This window comes from Acanthopagrus latus, chromosome 1 (assembly GCF_904848185.1).
Source record: "Acanthopagrus latus isolate v.2019 chromosome 1, fAcaLat1.1, whole genome shotgun sequence".
Lineage (NCBI taxonomy): Eukaryota > Metazoa > Chordata > Actinopteri > Spariformes > Sparidae > Acanthopagrus > Acanthopagrus latus.
Window position 1 is genome coordinate 25551115 of NC_051039.1, and position 26542 is coordinate 25577656.

Here is a 26542-nt window from a genome sequence, read left to right on the forward strand (position 1 = left end):
AGATTTACAGTAAAAGAACAATTGATATATGTGTCCTTGACAATATGATGTCGGATGACTTGCAATAAAACATAGATAAGGAGCTTTCAATCAATGCAAGTGCCCATCACTCCCTTGCCGGCCTGTCTGCAACCAATCTGAGCAGATTTATGAGGAGATTAGTGTTGATGGTGGATGTGACGGGGCTGATACCGCCCATAGCAGCTGAGTGAAATTTCCACAAAACACCACAAAAGAGAGGTCAGGTAAATAATAGAGCGAAAACACAGCAACCTCAAGTCGAAGCCAAATCTCCTCAATTGTGAGGTTGATCACAAACACTCACACTGAAAGGACAGAAAAATGCTGCTTTGTGAGCAACACAATGGGTGGCTGTCCTATTTCAGCAGCGGAGAAAAGGGGGTTGTTTATATGAGGGACGGATCAGAAAGGACAGGTGGAGATAAGATTGGAGAGCGGAGGGAGTTAGGGAGAAGGTGAGGAGGCGGGGACGAGACAAAGGAGCTGCGATTGTCTAGGAATTGATTTTCACTACAAGGAGAAGTGAGAGCAGCGAGTTTGCTTTGCTCATCGTCCATGACAACAGGCTATAGCACTTTTTGAAGTCTGTCACACGGTTCATCCAATTCAATGCACTATGGGGATTGTTGGAGTCTAGGATTTAGTGGCATCTGTTGCATTACCATCAGTGTCAGAAAAGCATTTGTCAGAGGAGGATGGACGGAAACCTGGGGGAGAGATACACAATTTGAAAAAGTCATGAAAACCCCAGTCATTAGAAATTAATGAGTTAAGCTGATTTCAGAGATGGCGATCTGATACCAAGCTGGATTTCTCAGTCCCAAATCCGGATTTTAATTATCTAGAGCAACAAGTCATTAAACTTGCAAGTGTGTCCATAGATTGTTTATATTGTGCAAGCGAGAACACATCCTGTAGTTTCACACTACTGCACTGGTCAACAGCTAGCAGCAATAATATGCTGACAGTGTCCCTCTGTGCCCGCAAATAAAACCATTTGAGACATTAAGAGGGAAAATCACTCTTCAGCAGAACAGATAACTAAAATGGAAATTAGCATAAAATGGAAATGAAGTACAAAAAACAAAAAAAATAATGTAATGTACAAAGCCGCTTTCTTTCTCTGGATCTTGAGGATACACACAAAGCTCCCTGGACTGGATCAACTGGATCAGGCCGATTCCAAAATAGTTGGGGACGCTGCGTAAAAAACAGAAATGAAGCAGAATGTGAAATGTAATTCTTTATGTCATTATTGAAAACAGAAAGTTGTGAATGCTCCTGTTTGGAACCTTCCACAGGTGAACAGGTTCACAGGTTACAGGTGATGGTTTCATGAAAGGCACAGTTGTTCAGCACTAAGGACTGGACAAGGTTCTTTGTGAAACACATGATTATGTGGAGGATATAACTGCTGGGGCTCAGAGACACTTCGTAATGCTGTTGTCTGTAAACACAGTTAGTTTGCTAATGACTGCATTCTGTTTTCATTAATGGACAGCCTCCCAGCCTTTATTTTGGAATCTGGTTTGTAGGTTCATCATGTTTAATGACTACTACTTTCTTCAGAGGCACATACGAAGCAGTGCTCCTCTTACTGCGCTTTGATGAACAGGGTTAATCAAATGAAGTACATGGTACTGAGACATCACCCAGATCTGGTAGTCTCTGACAGATATAGGTTTGGTTGAATAACTATCACAATTGAAACACTGAAGAATTAAACACCAAGGTAATAAATTCTGTGCTTTTACAGAAATGAAACAATCCAAATTTACACATGTATATCGGACTGGTAGTAATATGGCTATTGATTTTTCACTTAAAGATTCAAATTTATTTGTAAGCAGATGAAGAAAATGGAGTGAAACACATCTCACACACAACACACACACACACACGTGTCTCAGCATGATGCAATGCAGTTCAGCTGAACCTGGAAGCATCAGTAGAATTATTAAATAATTAAATAAATAGCAGCTGAACATTATAAATCCAGTGGAGGGAAGGTTGAGGAGTTAGTGCAGGTATGTTGAATCAGTATTGAAAGAGGTGCACCTAATAAACTGTCAGATGGGATGAGTGCTGGTGTTGGTTTCCAGCCTCTGATCATGCATGCTTTTTTTCTGTTATAAATCACATTTATGGAGATTAACAAAAAAATAATTCTCCATACGTTTTTTTTTAATACTGAAAATAAGATCATCAGACTATAATCCCTCACTCTGTTTAGGTGCGATACGTTTAGGTGTTTCGCTCGAGAGGGGCTTATACACTACAATCCCATTAAATGCTGAAAGTAGTGTACACTGTGATAACTTCAGGAACGTCTTTTCTCTTCAAAAAATAAACTTTTCAAAAGGCAGTACAGGCGATTTTGTTAAGTTTTATCCCATTAACTACAAATTGCACATACTGCTGAGCATTTTGAAAAAGGCAGCGATAGGGACTGTGAAACCAGCCATTCAGTTAAGGTCAAATCTAAACACTTCAGGTTTCATTTTTCAGCTTCCACTTCTGAAAGTGTCCCTCAGAGAGGCAGGAGGAAACAAGCGAGAACAGCATGGAGCCGTGCGATAAGGAAGAAAAAACTGTACAGTGGATCACGTCTGCTGGGGTGAGAAATAGAGAGGAAATAAAGTGAGCAAATTGATTTCATGATTTCAAACATTAAAGGGAAAGTTTTTCAAAGGGTCCAGTCACGGAGAGGAGATAAAGTGATAAATCTCATAAGTGATTCTATGGAAGTATAACATCTGTGAATAAACAGAGGATAAGAAGACACTGCCGTGACCGCCTAACACTGTCAAGCAGTTTACACTTTTCTTCAGCAGAGGGAGGGAGGTAATAAGTGAGCCACACAGCGCACCAGTGTGGAAAAAGGAGCGAAACTTGTCGCCGCCATGTAAGATCCTGCAAAACACAAGTCCTCAGGTCTCTATTTATGACCTTGTTCTATCTTTTTCTCTCCGCTGTGCCATGAATTATCTCAGCGTCTGTCTGTTTTGCTTTTTCTCCCCGCCAATCAACATTTATCTCACCCTTTCCCTATTTTCTCTCTCCGGCTATTTGACTATGAACTCACAATGCAAATGGAAACGGAGGAGCCGCACCGCTTCTGCGCGGGGTTCACCGTCTATTTCTCGCTCAAATTGCTGTTTACCGTTTATTTTTCATTCAGTGTCGTATTATCAACAATTTCATCCTAGATTTACAATGGCAAAACATGACCTCTGTTGCATTACAAGGATCCCATACAAGGAGGGGGGAATTGTCATTCAGTGAGCACGCCGGCTCTGAGTCATCAGGGTTTGCGGTTTGACTTCATTGCCGATCCGTCTCATAATCTCATCTTGTGTTTACCAAACATGCAGCGTTTATTTTTTTTCACTTCCTCACACCCTGCGGAATAATTTCCTTCACTATATGTCTACAGTCACATCTACTCACTGCTGATTGCTCTCTCTCTCTCTCTCTCTCTCTTCCTGTTCCCCTCCAGGATGAAAAGAACCAAGTGTTGATCACAAACGCCTGGCTGCAGCTGGTATGTCTCCTCTCCAAGCTCATTCTGTGTGATCACTGCATAATTGTCATGAAGTATATTTTTGGAAAGTGCGCGTTGCTCGTGTCCTGTGGGCTCACATCTAACTGCTCTCGGAGTCACAAAGCATGATTCAAGCTGCAACCAAAAACCTCTTGAGATGAACAGAAACAGTTTTCCGTGACCGAAATGACAGGTGTTGTTCTGGGCCTCATGTGACAGCGTGGAATATAAGCTTGAAGTTTACGCTCAGCAAACTGCTTCAATAGATTAAAAGGCAGTCACATTAGGTCGTGTCAAAAACATAGTGATATAATGTGTACTGTCAGCTTTAGGGTATGTAACAGGAGGGTTAGGATAAAAATATCTGACTTTAATATCTTTAATATCTTAAAGCCAGCAACTCATGTCAACTCACAATTCTCGGCCTAGCCAATGGCTGCACTGGATTTCTTATACATATCTTTATGCCTGTAATCTTTCCATTCCAGCCCAGTGATTACGGTGCAGATGAACAACTTGAAAGTAATTCACAAATGGTCCTCATTTTACAGTGGAAGACACAGTGGGTTCATGTCTACCTGGTAACCATTGTCTTTGCTGGCTGAGAAACAGCTGATGCTCCCTGATTTTAAAAGCAGCAGCCTGCTAGCTAATTGAACTAACAATAGCGCCGTGACTAGCTGGCTGACCTCTTTATTTTTACAACTAACATGTTTTTACATTTAGGGCATTTAGCAGATGCTTTTGTCCAAAGCGACTTAGAGTGATTCATACATACATTCATACACTGATGGCTGGTGACTGCCGTGCAAGCTGCCGACCAGCACATCCAGAGCAGTTTGGGGTTCAGTATCTTGCCCACGGACACTTTGATATGCAGACCAGGAGAATCGAACCAGCGACCTTTCGATGACAAGATGCTTGCTCATCACTTGAGCCACAGTCGCCCTCAGTTTCAAGATGAGAACTCCTTTGAAGGTGTCTAAATTGCACTTGATCATGACCACTTAAATGATAATTGTGCCAAAAGAGGCTAGGCTCCATGTTCCAGGAAGTCAGCATCCTTACCAGACTATATAAATCTTCATTGGTATGGTATTGCAGTATAGAACTATAATCAAGACAAAGAATATGAGATGAGACCAGGACTAACTGATGTTCTTGGACAAATGTAATGCTTTAAATCTTTTTGACATTGGTTGGTTTCGGTGGAGTTGTACATTTTGTGGAAAGACGGGCAAAGTTGCTAATGTTAGCCTCATTAAAAGCATCAAATTCTTCAGTGGCTGTAAATGGAGTTATTTTCTTTACATAATCTTTAATTCCACAATTTTAGTTACTTAATCTTTGCCCGGTATCCCATTGAGAAGTGAGAAAGCAGATTTAATCAATAATGTGTCTTAAAAACAACCGATAAGTAGCCGGTGAGAGAACACATGGAGTTACTTAATCCTAGTTCTCAGATTCACACTCTTATTTTGTGTCTTTTGCTCATGCTGTCCATTGCTCCAGCTCCTCCATTAGCCCTCTGTCTGAACACACCATTAGAGTGCCTGTGCTTTTAAGAAAAGCCCGGTCTGCTCTGATAGGTCAGCTCTCTTAGGCCCGAGCAGGCACCTCCCACTGGCATCAGCTGTGCCTTGGTGTTTTTGCAACCACTTTTTCATTTGGACATTTTTCAGTGGATTGAGTATTTTGATACATCCACAGTATTTACAGTGTATAATACCCGGACCTCCTTTTTTTTTACGCATAAAGGATATGCAAACCTAACTTTCCATAATATGGGACCTTTCATGTAGTAGGTTGACGATATGCTAACTCTTAGACTTTGAAATAAGTCTCAGTGACTAATCACACTAAGCTAAACAGCCAAACATGCTAACGATTAGAACTTGCGCTAGAACTGATAAATACAATCCATTACGTAAACTGCCTGGGTGTTTTCAGGCTTTGGAAAGGTAGAACATTCCAAATTCTTAAAATGCACATTGTTAACTATTAATCTATGCACATCGCTCACATCCCATTATAGAAAAGCTGACACTGAGTCAGTGGTAGAAGGAATATGCATTACAATGCTCAGGAAACTGTCACATCAATCAGGTCAGGTAGGTACAACAGCCTCATTATCACCAAAGCCCCAGTCAGAACAGCCCATTAAGGATTTCAGCGTACACTCAGTCAGGCTGAGTTGGCTGCTCACCGGCTTACAAGTTATGAATGAATCAATTATTAAGGAAGCCACCTCTTTAATACCGGCATCCACTTTGGTGTAATGGCCTACAGGACTTTGCCGATGCAGCAGATTTCTAAGGAGACTTGAGAAGTAGGTGACATTAACTAGCTCGCAGACAGTAAGGCACTGAAGGGTCGGATTCAACCCCCCCTCCCAACCTGCTGCAGCATGGAGGATTTTAGGATTACAGGTTTATCAGGTAACAAATGTCCCACATCTGAATGGATTGGATTTTGCATGGTTTTTGGATGCGAGAATAATGAGTTTGAGATTTCTAAGAACTGGGTGCTACCTCCGTGTACTCCTCTACAGTCGGCTCTTAAGGGTGATGAAAGACGGCTTTTTAATGGGTCAGTCCGCCCAAATTTCCCCCAAAAAACTGTTTTCCGTGGAACCGTGTTGCCATGGGTCGATAATCCACACATCATCGTGTCAACAGTTTTCAATTATTTTCTACCAACGAAAATATGACACCTGTTCACTGTGAGCTCTGTGGATTATCCAGAGTAGACAGGACTCTGTTAATGGAAAAGTATCTTACTGTTGAACATTTTAAATACGCTTATTCAATGCCGTGAGTACTACCAATGATTTATTTACCTCAGTTGGTTTGAGGAAAATACATAAATCTCAGAGACAATTGTCTCAAAACCAGGGCACCCAACTCTAAAGTCCAACAACACTGCTAACAGGATGAATTCAATCAACAACGACAGTTCAGCTATTATCTACTCACAACAATGCTGATGGAACATCTTGGCAAAGTTTCAAATATTTTTGGAGCCTCACAGCAAAAATCTGCTGTAAGCTAAGACTCCAGAAGCTCCAATATCCCAAATTGATTTGAAAAGATGCAATTTACACCATGACATGCTATTGGACTTCTGCACCCATTTCAGACAGGGTGCATGCTTTTTTTTTTTTAATATATTTTTAATTTAGCATCTACAGTGGAGATTTTGTCTAAGGAAGGAATGAATAGCTTATTATCAAATCAGTTTGAGATCTTGAGGTTTACAAAGACCTGGATTACACCTGAGGAGCTGTTTTGGAGTTGCTTTTCTTTTTTCTTTTTTTTTTACACTGTTTGTCAAGTTACCATCTATTGTTTATGTGTATATATATATATATATATATATATATATATATATATACATATATATATATATATATATATATATATATATATATATATATATATATACTGTATATATATATATATATATATATATATATATATATATATATATATATATACTGTATATATATAGATATCTAAGCATATTAGCGTCCTACTCCCTAAAATATGTATCATCGTCAATGTTGCATTCAGAGAATAATTTTCACACTCTTGTAATAAGAACCGAGTTGTCTCAAATTAGTGACGCTTTCTTAAATTTCTCTTATGTAACTCCAAAACCTATTCTTAGACAGCTGTTACCTTACGTTGCCTAGTGTCTTCCTCATCTGTCCCTGACAGACTACAAAGTTACCGAGCTGTAATTTGTTCTGTTGGCTGTTGGCTGTGCTTTCCCAGCCAACGAACATGAAAAGAAGACTTTCAAGCACCAAACCGCCAAGGCCCACAGATGACAAGTGTAGTGATTAAGTCATTAGCTGCGTGAGTGGAGACATATGTCAGCAGGCACTCTTCAGATGGATGGCATCTCTTAGTGGTGGTGGTGGTGTAGAAGACACTTTTATGTACAGGGGCTGGGGCTGATTGTAGGTTGTAAACATTATTGAGATGGACGGACACATACATCAGTTCTAAGAGCACATTCATGCAAACACAATACACAGTGCCTACTTTTTATATGCACATATGCACGCGCACAGACACAAATATATACATATATATATATAGGCACAAACAGATGTGCCCGGTGTACTGTGGCCACATTAGTAACAGGACTGTGTTTGCTCCATAGAGAATGTGCCCTACGGCTACAACATCTGAGGGCCTACATCTATACGTGACTTCTATATAAATACATACTGTATACTATACACACATACAAACACACACATAGAAAAAAAAAAACAACAGCAACAAACAAATTAATTGCTTACATGCCACACATTTGAACGGTCATTCCTCACATCTCACGTCTTCCAGCTACTTATTGTTAGTGGTGAAGAGGCACCGAGGCGTCACAAAACACACACAGGCTCTCAGTTCTTTTAAAGGCTTTGATGCCCCTTGCTGAATATGGACCAGCTCAAATGGGAGAGTAGGAGTCAGTGCCAACAACTGTTGCCTTGGCAAGACTTCACTGCCAGGCTCCATTATCATAGCTGGAGACAAAGCGCAAGAGACAACAGCTGCTGGAATATTACTCTGAGTAGAGACGCCATGTTTGACTCTTAATGGTTTGTGGTTGATCAAAGACAGTTCTGACACACTTTGGTTTCACATTGCTGCTGTGTAACATATTGTTGTGTTATAGATTTTAGGAAAGATGCTACGCACAGATGACACATGTATTTTTGGTGGCATTGCACCAACACTGTTGAAGCTGTGAAATGCCCGTGGCTGTCAGAGCTGTAAACATATGCTGTCCCTGCCACACGATATAATCAACAACAAAAGTAACAAAGTGGCTCGTCTGGCTGAGATACAAACTGAAAACCGATTAGTGTGGAGAATCTTAAATGTGGCATTCATCCCATTTTAGTTAAACCTCAGTCACTTGTCCTCAACTGTTCTGTCATTTGCACACTTGGTTTTCATTATCATGTGTTTTGCGCTCGTTTATGTCTTCCCCTCATCTACTGCATTTTGTGTCAACTCGTTTCACTCCCTATGTTGTTTGTTTCAGTATTGGACAGACATTTACCTGTCATGGAACCCAGAGAGCTACCCTGGGGTTCAGAACCTGCGCTTCCCTTCCAACCTGGTCTGGGTACCGGACATCCTCCTCTACAACAGGTAGGGTATATTAACAAGATTTTGCTCTTTTCAGTGGATTAGTCTTGTCTCATTTTATATCCTCTCCACTCCTCTCCCACTTAATACTATGCCAATCGAAGCATTCTTTCACCAGCTACGTGTCAGTTGATTTTAAGACATATTATCCATTAAATCTGCTTTTTTTTACTTCTCAACAGGATATAGGGCACTACACATCCTGAGATTATCAGTGGTAACATTTTTCTCTTCAGTCCTCAGGCAAATAACCCGTCGACAGGCAGGAGCAATAAAAACACATTGAGGTCAAGGAATGAACCATTTATAGCAAATGGTTATACAGTTAGATCTGGCAAAAAAAGAGGCTCTCCACTTTTGGTTAGTTCACAAAGAATCCAAGACACAAAGAGGATCCTGCTGGAAGAAATAATGCAGCCCTACCAAACATAAATGAATGTCAACTCTTTATTAAAGCTAGGTTTGGTAAGTTATTCTGCAAGCATATATCCCATCAACAATCAATACATCAAATCCACTGACAAATGATATCTATGGGAAGCTCCACTACATTCAGCTGGTATGGAAAGGTGTCTTTCTGCATGCTAACATGCTAGCCAGTCAGCAGTGGGTACTAAAAATGTGATAGTAATAATGATAGTGTTAGGTGTTTTCTTACATGTGAGCGAGACATGATACAGTTGGATGTGGTGAGCGATGACATCCATGTGTTACAACGCAATGATGCACAAAGCACACAGCCCAAGAACAGAGCTGCAGTGACGGCCACAGCCAGTCAGCTACTGCAAGCGCTACTTCCTGCTTTGCCTCCTTAGCAATACAAAAAGCTTGCAAGCTAGTTCAGAGAATTATATAAGGTATTTTAAAAAGTCATGTCAGTATTGGTATAATCACTTTAATGTAGTTTTTAATCTCTATTCCACAGACTGTGAGAATCCCACAGCTTTCGTCCTGACAGAGTGATTTATTATCTCACTGCACTAAAACCACAGAGTAGTTTTACTCTTACAAATTAGACTGGCTATTTAATAAAATACATTGATATTAAGGAAGGAATGATGAAAGGAAGCTAAAATGATGAGACCTCACTTTTTGCAAGTAATTGTGTGTATCAGTGCCTACTGGCCACTGTCACGATCAGCACAGTGGTTAATCCGACATTGCTCCGGCTATTTCATTCCATTTTGCACACTCTCTTCATTGTATCTATTTCCTCCACTCTCCTCTCTCTTCTTCTTTTCTTCCTCTCTTAATACCAATTTGTTTTCTGTAATGCACGGACAGATATACGAGATTGTCTGGGCTGTGTTTACCCAATAACCCAGTGGGAGAAAATATTCCCCAGATGAAATTTCACTCTTGGTTACAGCCTTGATTATTGAGATGATCGAGCAGCTTCCCGCTGGGAGGACATAAACCATAACTCCCAGGGGTCTTTGCATCTGTTGCCTGCAATGGGCAGTGGGCATCAGACTACTTATACACTACTGTGAAACAGGAATAGTACATTTAACTAGAGAAAAATAGACAGAATTTAATCTCATGCGTTCAATTTGCAAAATGTACCTTTAGTTGGGTTAGAGTTATTTATGTTTTCATCATCATCACATATAATAATATCATACTCCACAGGTCTTATTGGAAACAGTTACCTGACGGACTCCTTTTCTTTTCATACCTTTTCCAAAGAATGGGATTTCGAAAGAAAGAATCTGTCCTGTGCACAGCTCATTGGTTTCTTTTATTCATAGGTCAGTCTAACTGAACCTCATCTCTATTCAACCTGTGCAGCCATTTTGGCTTTTTTCGCTGTTTGGATGGAGATGAGGCTCCTGTGGCTGCACAAAGAAATTAGGTTTCTACGCGCCTCTGAGATTGATATTCACAATGTGGTTTAGACCTGCTCAGTTTTGGAGAATAGTCCTTGGAATCATTACAGACTTGATCATTTTCCAGTGTCCATTGTGTTTTGCGCTTTTGTGCACGCTAGATGAATATGTGTGGCACCAATTTGGTCCCCAAACATAAGCTTGTTTTAGACATAAATTGCTGACAGCTGCCTGCATGGTAAACATCCAGAACATTTACCTTCTTGTTTCACAGCTGCGGCAAACTGAATAAATATAGCCCATGTACCTGTTTGAGGTGCATGGCTTCATCTAGCACATGCATCCAAAAGGGCAACAGGAGGGAAGGACGGGCAAAAGAGGAAGTATAAAATATGTCAACGTACCTCTCACAGACATACATTGTTAATTTCCAGACCTGCAACACCAGGATAAATTCATACGTTAGATAACATGTTGGAAAAAAAACAAAAAAAAAACAGATGCTTTAAGTCTGTTATCTGGTTATTGCTATAGGAAGCATTTTATACAGTTCCACAGGCAAACAAAGTGATGGAGGAGAATCCTTGCTTGAATGAGGACCTCCCTTGCTAAACATAAATCATATTAATGTGTGAGGGAATACCACTTGAGGAAATAACAAAGCGGTGTTTATCTGTCGAGTAAAACTGCTTTTTTTTATAGCACTGCTGACTGCAAAAGATACCGTGGGGAGTGTGTGACTGTTGACCATTATTTTACTGTCTCGCTCCAAGATAGGCATTTAACGGGGGGGAGTAAGATGCTTTAAATGCATCATTCCCTCTCATGCCGCCTTAGAATCACATGATCTTTTCCCTCACACACACACACACACAGACACACACACACACACACACACTGAACACACTTGAAGAATCACACTTGTAATGGGGGAAAGACATTGCGATACAAGGCAGAGGTGAGGCTGATTGATGGTGCTGGCTTTCCAGCTCTACCTTCAAGGTGATTGAGGATTCTTTTATGGCTCGAGCTGCATGTATGGCTGTGTGTGTGTGTGTGTGTGTGTGTGTGTGTGTGTGTGTGTGTGTGTGTGTGTATGCATGTGAGAGACGAAGAGGGAGAAGGGAGAGGTTTGGCTATCTTACAGGGATGATACAGAACATTAAGCAGCTTACGGTGGGGATCAGTGATCACTAACGATAACGACAATATAGTCCTGACGCAGAACCAGATTCGAGCTGACATTCCGTATGTGCGCGGTGTAAATCAGGAGTAAAAATCATTCATTTCTATTTTTATGCAGCAAGAAATGAGATTAAAATTTTCGCGATAAGATGAACTTTTACTGATCCCCGTCTGGAAATTAGGTCGCAGCACCAACAGTCCAGCAGGGACAATGACAGAAAGTGTAACAAATATGAACATTTTATATAAAGGTAAAAAAAAAACAACTGTGAACAAATGACCAGTCAAGCAGAATGCACCAATTGTGAGCTTTTATAAATGCCCATGTAGTGTTAAAAGCACTGACCCTATAACCTAACAACAGCAGTCAGCCTGTATTTCAACAATGGAACACTGACGCTTGGTTTCAGTACTTTGATTTTGCCCGAGGGATGACCACGAAAACCTTTCTAAGAATCCCTTTGAGAGATGTGGCGTTGTTTATATATGGTGATAAGGACTTTGAAAGCAGTCATAACCTTTATATTTGGTTGCTCACAACAAAAGTGACAGATTGTTGTGACAAGAATGAGGAAGAATCAGCCAAGCATCTGGATATGCTGGCACCTTGAAGCCGTGTTCCGACCAACTTCAGCAGAAGTGCTCCGGCAGAGAAATCGCGGGGTCAACTTGCAAAGAAGTTGGTTTCAACTTCTGTCCGACCAAATGCTGCTGCGGCCAATAAAACACAAGAAAGTGCTCATTCCTGGCATATTACCTTCTACTGTTGACCTCACAATCACAGAGACAACAGGCAATCACCACTCTCTGGATTTTGGCATAATTAGACTTCAAACTCATGGATTTGTGAGTCAAACTCAACATCCTGGATCGTATTTCACGTCGCCCTGGTACCTGAAGCAGCACATGCAGGGCTGTTTTTGCTCCTATGGTCTTGCTTTAAACAAAGTGCAAAGTCAGATTGTCAGACACTTCAAACACGGGGGGGGGCCCTCTGTTTGACAAGCATAGCCACTTTATGCAGCAGTTTGGGTGATGTGTGTGTGAATGTCTTCATTCTTTGCACACCAATGTTACATGCTCTACTTTGTGTGTACAACACTCTGAGGAGAGACTTACTGAGAGAGCGATTGTCTGTGCTTATTCCCCTTTATATGATTCACTGCATCTTGTTCTTCTCGAAGACTAAAACCACGTGAACCTATTTGTTTCCAGTGTACCTCGGCCTTAACCTTTGGTTCAAGCTACCTCGCCTGGGTTCCCCTCCATGAGCGAAGTCTGGGAGGGAAGCTTGCAGTAAAAAAAAACATGTAAAGTTCAGCGTAGAGGCCTGGTGCTCTGTCTATCATGAGGCAGGGGAAGTTGGGGTCCCTGGTGTGCTGACCTCTGTCTGCAAAAACTGTCTCTGGGGACATGAATTGTCTGCGCCCTGGTGGGAAAGAAGCCGCAGGTAGTGCAGGAGGTGGAAAAGGTAGCAAAGGTCACAAGCCTCTCGGCTGAATGCTTCAATGTTGGAGTTTTCTCCGAGAGAACGGGAGGGTTGACTCTTTGTGACTGGGTGTTTTGGAGAGGAAGGCTTGAACTGTTGTTTATGCTTAAGCAGCAAACAGCAGTACAAAGCACAGTGTCTGATCATGGAGCCTTTGGATGGGGTTCAGAAGGAGATGCTGCCTGGGGACTTATCACCAGGCTTTTTTTGATCATAGGGTGGTTCATACAACAACACCTCAGGCCAGAGATCAGTGACTGACTTTGATGTTATCGCGTTTGCAGAGAATGTGCACAGTTATGCATTTTCATCTATCCATGGGTAGCAGATTGTCTGTTTCTTCAGGCCTCAGTAGGGAAGTCTCCAAGTTAGCCAAGACTGTTAAGCCCTGACTGGTGGAGGATCCACGAGTTAGACAGCTGTATGTTCTGCATGTCAGCACAGGAACTTTTCCTAATCCCATTTCAGATGAATAATGTAGAAACCATTTGTGACACCCCTGACATGATCTTGAATATTTCACCATCTATAGCCACTTGGGAAGCTGGGACACCAAGGGACTTGGGGCTAAGTTTTCTGCTTTCATTGTGTTTTCTATGTAAATAATGTAAGCCACCATGCTGCTGAGCTGCTTTCTTTACATGCGCAGATGGTTTCACTTGTGAATCCAGCCAGCACAATGTTGTCTTTCTTTACCTTAGTAGCATATCTTGATGGTGAGGCTTTATCACACACTGCAACAGCATTTTCACAGGCATGAAAAGCCAATGCATGGATGAGGCCAATTCAGTATCTTCTATTGGAGGAAAGGTTATTTTCAGAAAATGTCATTCCTCGATTGTTCCTAGGTTCAGCAGGTTATTTAGCAAGCCAAGTTGACAGATGTGTCTTTTGGCTTTTCAGGCAGTGGTTCACATCTGAGAAAAAAAACTCCACTGGGGGCAAAATGACTCCATTGGGATTCAATACCCTCACCATGCCCTTATCTTTTCCACATGACATATGACCTTTTCTGAAACATGTTCTACTTACCTACTGATCTGATTAAGATGTGATTTCAATTACGCACATCGTAGAAGAAGAAATCTCCTGTGACACAAATGTCTTCCTGTCATATGTCCTAGGTTTAGTTTAATATATCCATATTTCGAAAAGGTTTAGTTTTTAACAATTTATTTCTCATCCGGATCTTTACTGAATCTCATTTTAAAACAACCTCTTTCATTGTAAAGATGTCCTGCATTAGTATTTTGATAGATGAATTAAATAACCAGCAACTGAGGGTCAGTTTTTTTAATGTTGATGCGACCCAGATAATATCCCTATTAGGTAGATGAATTCCAAACACCTTTGCAAGGCTAAATGCTAATTTAGCTCATTTATTCTTGCAGTGGACAAGAGCAATTGCCGCTGTTCCCACGTATTCTCGCAGCCTCTTAGTTTTTCCAACCTCTGCTGAGTAAAAAAAGAGTGATTAGATTTAGATTATTGATGGAGCCGTTATAAATCTGCATCGGGTATAGCCTTGTCTTTTTAAATGCCTCCTGGGCTCAGTCCCAGAGCACTTTGCTTAAATTTATGTTCTACCTGTCCAACAAAAAGCCTTCAAGAGGAGTTTAGGCATGCTCCTCACTTTCTCCTGCTGCTTCCAGGCTCAGACTGTAAGTGGTAGAAATGCACTTGTGTAAAATAATAGATGATGGTATGAGTCAGGATGTTCTGTATGGCTTTGGATTGCATTGCATTCAGTGTATCTCATTCAGCGTTTCTATGGTGTCACAGCAGACCAAAAGAGATGAACGAAAATCATTCGAGTTATGAATACATAAATAAATCCTGTGTTTCCATCAAATGAAGCTTTATACAGTTTAATTACTCCTGTCAGGGTCAGGGTTATGTTTTTAATCCTCCATGGATTTTAGCCTATATGTTTGTTTTTGTCTGTGATGCTAGCAGCTCTGTAAAGTCTGATTTAAGGAACAGCACTAAATGCTTTTTATGTCACTTTACAGACATTAGTAGTGTTCAACTCTTTCCTTTCGTGTCATGTATTTTTTTTTTTTTTTAATTGCAACGTTTTTATTTTGAAGTGTAATTTTCTATTTCATGTTTAGTTCTGTGCTTATGCTCAGGTTAGGTTTAGGCACAGGTATTTTCAGCCAAAACATGATCTTTTCTGAACTCTAAACAACTGTTTTTCCGCTTTGTTGGGGTTAGGGAAAGATCTGAGGTGAGGAAAATACCTGTTTAGGATGCTAAAAATGCAGCTGGAGTTGTCCCAATGTTTCATTGAAGACTGGGGTTTATTGCCACAAACATGGATGGAGAAATCCTGACTTCAAGTCAAAAATATCCAGTTTTTGGTGCCATAAAAGCACTGTCAGGCTTACAAATATTGAAACGCTTTCTTGAACTGGGGTCACTGGCTTGCCCGCCAACAACTGCACCAGCCTCGTCTCCTCGAGACATGAAAGTCAGGTCACAAACATGCAATGTCAATGTTATATGACATGTTTTGCTGATATACAGCTATATATCTATGCAATCAAAGCTGTTGTTTTTGCAAATTGCACATTCTAAACACAGAAAGAACACTCAGGGGTCTCTTTTTAAAATCAAGATGATTTAAAAACTTCCCACTGATGCATAAATTGAAAATGACACACCCCTTTTTTCATTTTCAGATGAGCGACACTCTTTGAAAGTGTACCGCACCGTACCATAATTCATAACGCTGTACAGAAGTGCCTTGAGTTAAACACTAACATTTTCACATGACAATGCTAATGCCGATGCTGAGGAGACAGAGTCATTAAGATTCCATGAGAGAGACTCAGTTGAAATATTGTACAATTTATTTTTGCACGAAGCCCTAAAACCCCGGACGGCATTTAGGACTGTCACAGTATATTTTATTTGGTTTAAAATGACTAATCCTCAAGAAGTAGAGGGCTGTGAAGCCTTGGTGGAGGGAGTGCTTTTTAGTTAACAGTACCACATGACTGAATCAATTTCTTTGGGTCTGTCCACTCTTGTTGAAGATTTTTAATATCTGATGTTGCTGACAAGCTTCTTTTTACTATAATGAATGGAGGAAGAGACTTTGAGACAGAATCCTGAACATTTGTTGTTGTAGTGTAAGCACGACTGTTCTGTGTCCTTGGGTCCTCTTTTACCCCCTGTAAGAAAACTGTTTTCATGTTCCTGGGGTGATTTCTGTTCCTGTGGGAAATATGTATTTTTCTGATTATGATGCTTATAGTTCAGTTTTTGAGCGTACCTAATCCCTGTCTGTTTGAAGGACGCCATGATGGCCGACAATCATGTTTGCTGAAGACGATCAGTAAAATTAAACACTGTCTGTCTGGATCGCCACTAATCCCGCTTGTCTCTACCTCTCTGTCACCTTCATTCTCACCTTCTCGTCTTTTTTTCTGGATTTCTCTTTGCATCTGATTTTACCTTTGTGCTCTAGACCAACTTCATAACCTGTGGACCTTTTATTCAGCTTTCTGGCTTTTGTCCTCTTCCAAAGATCAGTCCCCTTGTTTCTAGGGGTTTCTTCTTTAAATGCTCCAGTGCTGTTCTTACATCATCCACTCTTTTCCCCTCGCAGTGCTGACGAAAGGTTTGATGCTACCTTCCATACAAATGTGCTGGTAAATGCTTCAGGATCCTGCCAGTACATCCCACCAGGTAAGACAGTCACCATGATACTAAATGTGTCTACTAATGTCACTAACTTAATTTCAGTTTCTATTTCAAGTCTAACTATTGCATAACCATTTTGTATGGTTATTGTATGGTCTCTTGTCACATTAAAACTATTAAGATCAACATCACAGTCTTCAGAAAGATCATTAGCTCGATCACTGTCATCAACACCTATCTCGCTAACACCTTTCACATGGTTGGTAATTTGCAAGTATAAATACATCTTGGTGTCAAAGTAAAAAAAAAAAGACAGGGGGGAAATTAATTGTTTTTCAGACACTGTGTTTAATAAAACCAGTGTTCCAATGCTGTTTCAATTACATTACAATGTGGGATCTGCCACAGGTTGAAAACTATTGAAACAACAGTTGAATTTGACATAAACATCTGAAAAAAAGATCTTCTTTCCAGGATTCACCAAAGCATGGTGATAACTACAGTTTTGTTATTATTTTATTGTCAGTAAATTATTAAAACTACAGCTTTAACACTGGGAATTCTTTTCATTTACTCCTCATTATAATGACTTTGTCCTCTTGTTTTCCTTAGAAGTGACTGAAAACATATATATATTTTTTTTAATAAGGTTGGGTAATAATGTTAAATAATAGCAACATTATGTAGAAATTAGTGTTTTGTGTGATTCGGCACCCCCCACAGTTTCTGAGTGCAATACCACTGCCATAAACACAAATCCCAAGTCTGTAATAATTTCTCAGAGGTAATGTAGGTGCTTACTACAGACATAACTCATGACATCGTAATGATGTTATGTCTTGAAAACCTTGTATCTTGAAACATGTATGTGATGCAGTGATCCAAAATGAATCATGAAACAAGACCTCCCACCTCAACATGTTTTTGTGTGACGTTCTAGCATCAGCTGGGCCATTAAAAACCTTGTTCAGTGCCAGAAGTAAGCTCCCCCAACACTTTTCTCCAGGCATCCTGAAGAGTACCTGCTACATCGACGTGCGGTGGTTCCCATTCGATGTGCAGAAGTGTGACCTGAAGTTTGGCTCCTGGACCCACAACGGCTGGCTGCTGGACCTCCAGATGATGGACGTGGACATCTCCACCTACATACCCAACGGGGAGTGGGATCTCGTAGGTAAGAAGAATCAACAAACATATACAGATTCAGTAAGCAAAGTGTAAGACCCGACCCCCCTCCAGTTTCTGTCTGCCTATAAAAACAATAACAAATTCTCTTACAATGCTTTTCTCAAAATGTGTGTTTTTTTCTGACTGATTTAGAACAAATGTATTACATGCTAAGTGAGAAGAGCTTTGGGGAACCGGTATACCACAATGCAGTGTTGTCAATCACAGAATAATTTGATGATGATCAGGTATGGACGAGTCAGAATTAGAATTTGGATCAACTAAATAACAGAGTGCAAAAATAAATGCGGAGTTTGCGCAGTGCCATAAGCGGGATAAAGACACCGTGTGTGAGAGCTGAAGTGAAGATTGACTGAAAGCTCTCCCAATATTTGAGAGAAATGTTTGAGCAGCACACTGTGAATTCCTTCGGGGACCCTGACAGACTGAGACAGACAGACTTTAAATATTAGCTCGGCCCTTCATGTCATATTTCAGGGAGTTAGACAGCCAGTCGGCATTATACAGCTCTGACAGCAGGTGTTTTAGAGATGTCGACTTTCTTGTAAGATGCGACTCTCACTGACATGTTTCTGTCTATCAGTCATCGTTACAGAGCTCCAGACAGCCTGGAGCAGAATCCATATAGTTTCTTCTGGCTGATGAATTCTTCAACACACCAAACTTGCATATTTATTTCTTTTAAAGATATTTGTTTTCCGGTTGATGAGGCCCTTTAGAAAATGATTAACTGATGAGCTATTGATTCTGGCTTTGTTAGAGAATTATGAGACAAAAGGTTAATTGGCTGCTACGGTTTAGAGGAAATTACTCGTCACCTCGTATGATTGAGGTGGGCAGTTCTTTTCAGAGGGACTTTTGGTGCAGGACCAAAATGAAAAAAGATACACTGAGCCAGGTAACAGAACCAAAAGCGAGCATCAGTAATGAAACTGATGTCCAATACAAGAAAATCCCAAATACAAAAATGCAAATGCAAAAGGCAGTCAACAAAAAGCTGGCGACAAAAGGCGATAAAAACAGAGAGAGCCGGCAGACGGAGAACTAAAGCAGTACCAAAAACAAACATGTAACAACGTACAAACCAAAAAAGCGACTGGGAACAGAGGCAGGAACACAAGGAGTAAGCCGAACACAGGAGACACAGGACTGATGTGGGGAAACAGAGCAGAACAGAACACAAACCAAAAAAGAGTGATGGACCAACACAGGCTTTAATACACACTAAAGAAATTAGAGGATGAGGTGCAGGTGGAGAGACACTGAGAACAGGGCAGTGCCAATGGTGAGCATTAAGTGGAAAGTGACACATGTATAATCTAGTATAATTAATAATCAGAGTTAACATCAGCTATTATTAGTCCCATCAATCAATGAAAAGCAGTTTTTGGGTTACAGTTTTTGCAATAATTTCAAGGACCCTTCACTTGCAACTTCTTTTATTTACAATGATGGATGAGCCTTTTTATTTGACTCAAGCTGAGCAGTGTAAAGAATATCTTTCGTGTGTGGATACTATTTGGGGACCAACAGCAAATGCTGCCATTTGGCAAAAAACTCATTCATTAGCCTATTCTCTGAAGTGTCTTCTTTCAGTTTGTAAAGCATGTCATCATCAAAAGCCATATGACTTAAATATGTTCATTCAGTCTGTTTGTTCAAGCATCTCCCACAGACTTCAAGAGAACTGTTATTCATGCAAGAAAAAAAATATAGTCTTGCACAAATAGAAACATAACTTTCTGTCATTTTTTAGCACAACTTAAACTTAGAAGCATGTTGATTTAACTTTAAAGTGGCCAGTAGGGAATTTTGTCTCCTTTGGACAGAGTCAGGCTAGCTGTTTCCAGTCTTTATGCTCAGCTGAGCTAACCATCTCCCGGCTCACGCTTCATATTCACCACACAGCATGAGATTAGTATCCATTTATGCATCTAACTATTGGCAGAAAAAGGAGTTTTGGTGGCTCAGTTGATTCTTACTTGTGTCTGTTACATTGTGTCTTTCTCGGTCCGAGTCCGGTCCTTAGTTTTGTCTGTCTCTTACCAAGAGAGACCAACTTGAAGGGAATGGGTCAAGTTTAAGATAAGATGGTGAAGAAGCATACTGATTCTTTCTCTCAGTTATTTTTGCTTCTTTCCTTCTCCTCTCATTCCCTTTTCCATTTTTTTTCCTGCCCTCTGTCTGTCCATGTGGAAATGAGCAGCACACTTCATCTCTAGCCCAAGTTGGGGGGGTTAATCATAGGCCAACAGAATAATTCACATTCACATACACAAACACACTTTCAGAAGTGAGCTGTGAGTGTACCCAGCTGGCTGGGGGAATGGAGGAGGGGGCCATGGGTGTGTGTGGTGACAGCTGGCCCGGGGACGGTTCACTTAACTCGGGCACAGCCAGGCGGCAAGCCGGCCAAGAACACACACTGTCCTGGTGCCTCGGAACATACCCATGCCAATGCCAGCGTGCGTACACACACAGACACACACACACACACACACACACACACACACACACACACACACACACACACACACACACACACACACACACACACTCAAAGGATCTGGTAGATGCATCTGCAGGTCTGCAATCCATCAAATTAATAAACGGCTAACAAAGGCTATTTCTCTTCTGCCTCGAGGTGACAAAGTTTAAATGAAATGAAATTGAATCCGTGCAATTAATTTGAAGTGAATTTCTGTAGGAATGAACAGTTTCCACACACATACGCGCACACGCAAACACACACACAAACACCAAAATGAGTTGCATATTTTGAATATGCTGCTGATTTCGCTGTAGCAGGATCTCATTCAGACTAAACATGTAATGGTATGAATGCTTGATACAGCTGTACAATGATGCTTGAGCCATAATCAAATTCAGGACACTTGTTACTCTCCCTCCCTCTCTCAAAGACACACATCTACACACATCTACACACACATACACACACAGAGTTCCCAGATTTTCAGATCAAGGGGAAAAGCGAACACTACCTGTCATTCACTTTGAAATGGTCGTGCATATGAAATCTATCACACATCTGGCCGAACAACAGCTCTCATACAACCAGATACACACTTGTTTTATTGGACTTATTTACCTCAGACTAGAACAAGGTGATCACTAACCGTTGTTGATATAATGTACGAGGCAGATTAGCGCATAAATCTCAATATGCCAACAACACAGATAAGGCCACAGGGATAATCATCAGGGATTAATAACGGACTCAGATTGTTTTTGGAGGTGTAGCGAGGTTATTTGAAGTTCATTCAAATTTCAAAGATTTGAATGAACACAGAGGGTTTTTGTAGTAGTTTGATATGCATATATATAGATATGGACTATTCCTCCTGCCCAACCAAGCTTACAAATACAACACTGAGGTGTATAGTAAAAGCAGCTCATAAACATTTGGGTATATAAACAGAAATGGGCATATAACTTGTGTTTTGACATTGTGTTGCTATTATTTGCCACAACTTTCTCTGCTTTTTTCCCCGGCTTGCCTTTTCTCTCATCTCTGGCAGCGATCCAAGGACGGGGATCTGTTGAATTACCTCTCCTAAGTTCTCTTCCATTTTTTCTCAAGTCCTAAGTTTTATTTTCCTTGTACTAGAGGGCTTGGCTTTAGTGGCTCCAAGCTACAAATTGAAAATGAAAAAGATAATCTGGGGGTGTGGAGTGGAGTGAGCATAGAACTCTGTACTCATCTCTGCTTGAAGCAAGCAGCAAGCAGCCTGAGGCAACATTAAAGGTGCGGTGTATATCTACTGGCAGAGACAGAATATAATATTAATAATTCTGTTGTCATTAGCGTATAATCATCGGAGCCAAAAACTGCTGTGTTTTCATTACCTTACAATGAGTCTTTTATATGTGCAGAGGGAGCGGGTCCTCCTCAGGCCCTCAGGAAGTGCATGAGGCTTTGAAGCCGTAGTGAAAGACGACATAGTGGCCAAACGGTGCAGTTACAACACCACATGATGCACAGGAGGCCAAAATGACTTTTCCCCATCAGCTTAAAATGTGGAATAAGTGGCAGTGGTAAAATGTTGGAACTTGAACTTGAACTTTTCTTAGCATCCCAGCCCCTGCTAAATGACTCATTTGACTGTCATAACATGATCCATTCAGCCCAATAGCATTTGGAAAGTCAAGAAGAGCTGCAAGATTTAATAATTTTCCTCCCATTTATCAGAGCCACAGGCTAAAAAGGGTGCAAGCCGCGTTGGCTGGCAGACATCTCTGGTGCACATGCTCTGTGGATCGCAAAATGCCGAAGTTCTGGTTGATTTTATATCCGCCTCAAGTGCCACTGAGCAGCTTTCATAGGAATGAATGGGGCTCTGCCTCTGACACTATTACTAGTTCTCATTATACGTCTACGGCTTCCACAGAGACCGCCATGTTGCACCGCCATGTTTCTATGGTAGCACAGAACAGACAAAACCAAACACTAGCTTTAGAGGAGGCCTTTACTGTTTATTGCATTTTTATAGTCACCACCAATGAAGGTGAGGGTGAGTCAAGGGTTATTTCATTTGTTAAAATCTGCAACCTCAGGGCTAGTTGAATTGATACATCCTACACACAGGAGGTTTAACAGCAGCATATCACCCCAAAATCTCTCATCTTGAAGGTGATGGGTCTGGGTGCATCCATCTTGATTCTTCTTTAAAAAACATTTTGAGTCTGACAATGACAAGAGTGTAATGCTAGGTAGGTGGAGTACTTTTTAAAAAAAAAACAAAAAAAACAAAACTCACATCAATACTCAATAGTCATCTGAAGTATGCACTGGTTGCTGTATTTGCCCCAGCTGTCTCCACTGGCTGTAAAAAGATCCCTTCTGAAGGCTATCTCAATGCTAGGGATATAAGACAAAATCCACGGTCATGGTCCTGATTAAAAAAATAAATTGTAAAGTTCAGTTGAAGTTAATATGAGGCTTTAGCAGTCTGAGTTTCTCAAGAAATCAAGTGGGTATCTTCTAAAGTTACAGACCATTTAGTATTAAATTCCCTCTTTGTGCTCCCACGGACTGTGTTTCCTTGCTAAGTAACAGCAGAGTGACAGTAACACAAAGAGAAGATTTTACACTAAACCAAACCCACCATTTACATTGTAATTGCTTTAGGAAGGGAACTTCTCCACAGCAAATATGAACAGAAGGAACAAACGCAGCCTCCAATAACTTGTTCAATGTTTATATGGGCATGTAAAAAAAAAAAGAAAAAATATGAATCTGCCTTTTCGCTATGGTCTTATAATTTACTATGATCATCTCATTTTAATGCTCTAATCTTTTATTTACTACATTAATGCAAGTCACCTTGAGCAGCTGCTCAATTTGAAATATGCTCTATAGATAAATGGCCTTGCTGTTGCATCAGGAACTGTTGCTGATGTTAGGCTGTAAAATCTATAATCACACTAGATGTGATATTGGACGTTTATGCATATACTTGACCCGTCTTGACTGCAAATCCCCTTGGGGGTTTCACTGAGAAGACACTTAATGACAGATTAAGTAAAGTCTCAGAGTTTAGGAGCAACAGCTACCAGTTAGTCAGCATCCATATTCAGAATACAAAGACTGCTGTCAAAACAGGGGATGACATTTTGGAATGACGATACATTTCCCATAATAAAACTTCTTATTAATGACTCCAAACACTTAACTCTGAGCTGTTCTTCACAGTGATTTTGGATGAGCTAAAATGGGTTGTTGGAAAAACAGTGTAGGCGAGATTAATGTTTTATATAAAAGACTACATCATTACGTCATTGTATTATGTACAGTGTTCATTTAGGCCGTTTGCTGTTTTTCAGCGGCAAGCTGCTTCCAACACATTGAATATGTTCATGGCAAAATCCTGATCCTCCATGCCTGGTCTAGAATTCACCTTCAGACACAAGAGATGTGGATTTAGTGGCACATTTGAATTGGGAGTGACGGATATCAAATCTGTAACATGCTGCCTAGTAAATGATGAACAATGTTTTCTTGAAGGCTCACATTTGTTTTTTCCTTTCCTTTCAAGAATTCATTCCAGCGACCTTCAGACCCCAAAACTCCTCTTTCAATCACATTTATGTAAATGGAACCAGTAAAAATTGTATTAAAATAATACAACTGATCTTAATATCTCCCGCAGGTGTTCCGGCTAAGCGTAATGAGCTGTACTACGACTGCTGTAAGGAGCCCTACCCCGATGTGACGTTCACGGTCACCATGCGCCGCAGGACACTCTACTACGGCCTTAACCTGCTCATCCCGTGCGTGCTCATCTCTGGCCTGGCCCTGCTGGTCTTCCTGCTCCCCGCTGACTCCGGAGAGAAGATCTCACTGGGTACAGGGCAGGACACACACACATCAACACAACCCTGCGCACCCACCCCACCCCACTTTAACACAGACGGACAATGATTCATGATTATAATATACATGCAGACAAAAATGTATCTCTCTCCTCCGCCTTGGTGATCTCAGCCCACCGAGACCCCCACGCCACTGCTAGCGCATTTATTCGGCAATGCTCTATGCTAATGCTGACATTCTAGCTGTGAATTAGCATTTCGTGTTGGGATTTATTCATTAGCAGATGAATAAAAGCTCCATTATAAACAAAAAAAAGATAATCACCTGGACCTGCAAATGCCAGCTTGTTTCAAAATGCCATTCAGTGAGACAAGGTCAAAGTAAATATACAACAGCAAGTATTCCCTCGAGGGCAAGAAAAGAGAGCGAAGAGTCGAAAATAAATCCACGGCTGTTTTTCAGCCTATTTTGAAGAGACCATCGGCATTTATTTTGAGTGGTCTCACGTCGCCATGTAAGAGAAAACCACAGTGTGATTAAAGGATGTTCCCTCTGTGTTTCTGCTCATCTCCCCGTCTACTGTCTCTCTCCATGCAGGCATCACAGTGCTGCTGTCTCTGACAGTGTTCATGTTACTGGTAGCGGAGATCATGCCTGCCACTTCAGACTCCGTTCCTTTGATTGGTAAGACAGTTTAATGCGCTAATTATCGCTTTTTGATTCACCTTCAAACACCAGCTTCTGACACATCTCCACAGATGAACACCACTTTTATGATTTTAGGAGTGTAAATGAAACGCCAGAAGTAAAAGGCTAACTAGCCTACACTGTGCGGTCGCATACATCTTGCTACACTGCAGTATGCACGCTTCTAATAATATAAATTGATCAATCTGCAAGTTGTGAAGTTAGAGTTAGAATAGTTTGCAATGGCAGCCTAATGAGCTGATGAGTCTCTGTGTTCGGCATGATGACGTTTAATGTCCCCGACAACTTCTGCAGTTTCATTTAGCAGCTGAACCCACTGACTCTGAGACATTTTGTGAGGAATGCATGTTTTCTTACCGAGAACTGGATGAGAATGTGTCCATATGCTAAATATAATGCCAACTTGTCCTTTGTTAACACCCCAGTCTTGCATGAACTTACTAAACAATATTTAACATGTTAATAAGTTAGCTTTAGCGATGCCGGTTGTTTTGTTTTTGTTACCTTTGCCCAGAGCCAGGCTAGATGTCTCCAGCTGTTTATTCTAAACTCTTGGATCCAGCTTCATATTGAATAGATATCTGTGAAGGGCTGTTCAGACAGAAACAGAAACGTCATTCACTAAATATGATAGCTGACCAGGTATTTGAAATCTGTATTGATGCTCCCAACAACAGCTTACATATGTAATGTGCAGACATTAGCAGTAAGCTAGCTAGAAACAGAGTGTCTGTAGGAGTGTTTGTGTAGCCAAACTTATTTAAGTTCTTTAGGTTTTTTCCCTCCAGTCCATCTCCTTTTTCTTCCGATTACTTCTTGTCTCCGAAGCGTACATTTACGAAGAAAAAAAGGGGCCATTATCATTTACTTTGAATGCAATTGTTCCGCCAGGTACGAAATAATCCGTCATTTTTTGTTCGCAGACAACCAGACCAGTGGTATTAATCTTCTAGTCTAACTTTTGGCAAGAAAAGTTAATATGCACAGTTTACAAAATGTTGAACTATGCCTTTTCAGAGACTACATTTAATCAGTCTTATAAAATGGAATGATACATTGCAGAAGGGGCAGTTTTCAACATTCAACCAATCATTAAAAGAAAAAAAAAAAAAAAAGTTATATAGCACTTTTTTCTCCCCAACTTGCACCAGCCTCTGACCTTAATTAGGAAGCTATCAGCACATGGTGGACAGGCTACGAGGTGCTACAGTATGGTCCGCTGGAGATTTTTCCCCATTTCCTTCTATAGGTGAGGTTGTGGGGAGAAAAAAAAAAAAAGACTCACTGATGAGATATTCCCACCTCATATCCACACTGGAGGCAGCCTGCTGGAAAAGTTTCAGTCTTCACACAGACTCACTGATATGCTGTGGTTGAGATGGGAAGGGGGCTGGGTGTGGGAGACTGCTGAGGCAGGATGTGAAG

At 40.8% G+C, this 26542-nt stretch overlaps 1 protein-coding gene and 1 long non-coding RNA gene across 2 annotated transcripts in view; one reads left to right on the plus strand and one right to left on the minus strand.

Annotated features, from left to right (window-relative positions):
- LOC119028579 (neuronal acetylcholine receptor subunit alpha-7-like) overlaps window positions 1–26542 on the plus strand; it is a 48504-nt gene that overhangs the window by 16981 nt on the left and 4981 nt on the right. The window contains exons 3-8 of the mRNA XM_037114731.1: window positions 3521–3565; window positions 8627–8736; window positions 16853–16932; window positions 17894–18061; window positions 24246–24440; window positions 25007–25093. Of these exons, the coding sequence (XP_036970626.1) occupies window positions 3521–3565; window positions 8627–8736; window positions 16853–16932; window positions 17894–18061; window positions 24246–24440; window positions 25007–25093 (685 nt within the window). The remainder of the gene's footprint in view (window positions 1–3520; window positions 3566–8626; window positions 8737–16852; window positions 16933–17893; window positions 18062–24245; window positions 24441–25006; window positions 25094–26542) is intronic.
- LOC119028592 lies at window positions 1145–25701 on the minus strand. The gene is made up of 4 exons (XR_005077754.1): window positions 25622–25701; window positions 24299–24436; window positions 17910–18029; window positions 1145–1221 (listed from the first exon to the last, which is right to left on the minus strand). It is a non-coding gene; the product is annotated as an uncharacterized LOC119028592 (long non-coding RNA).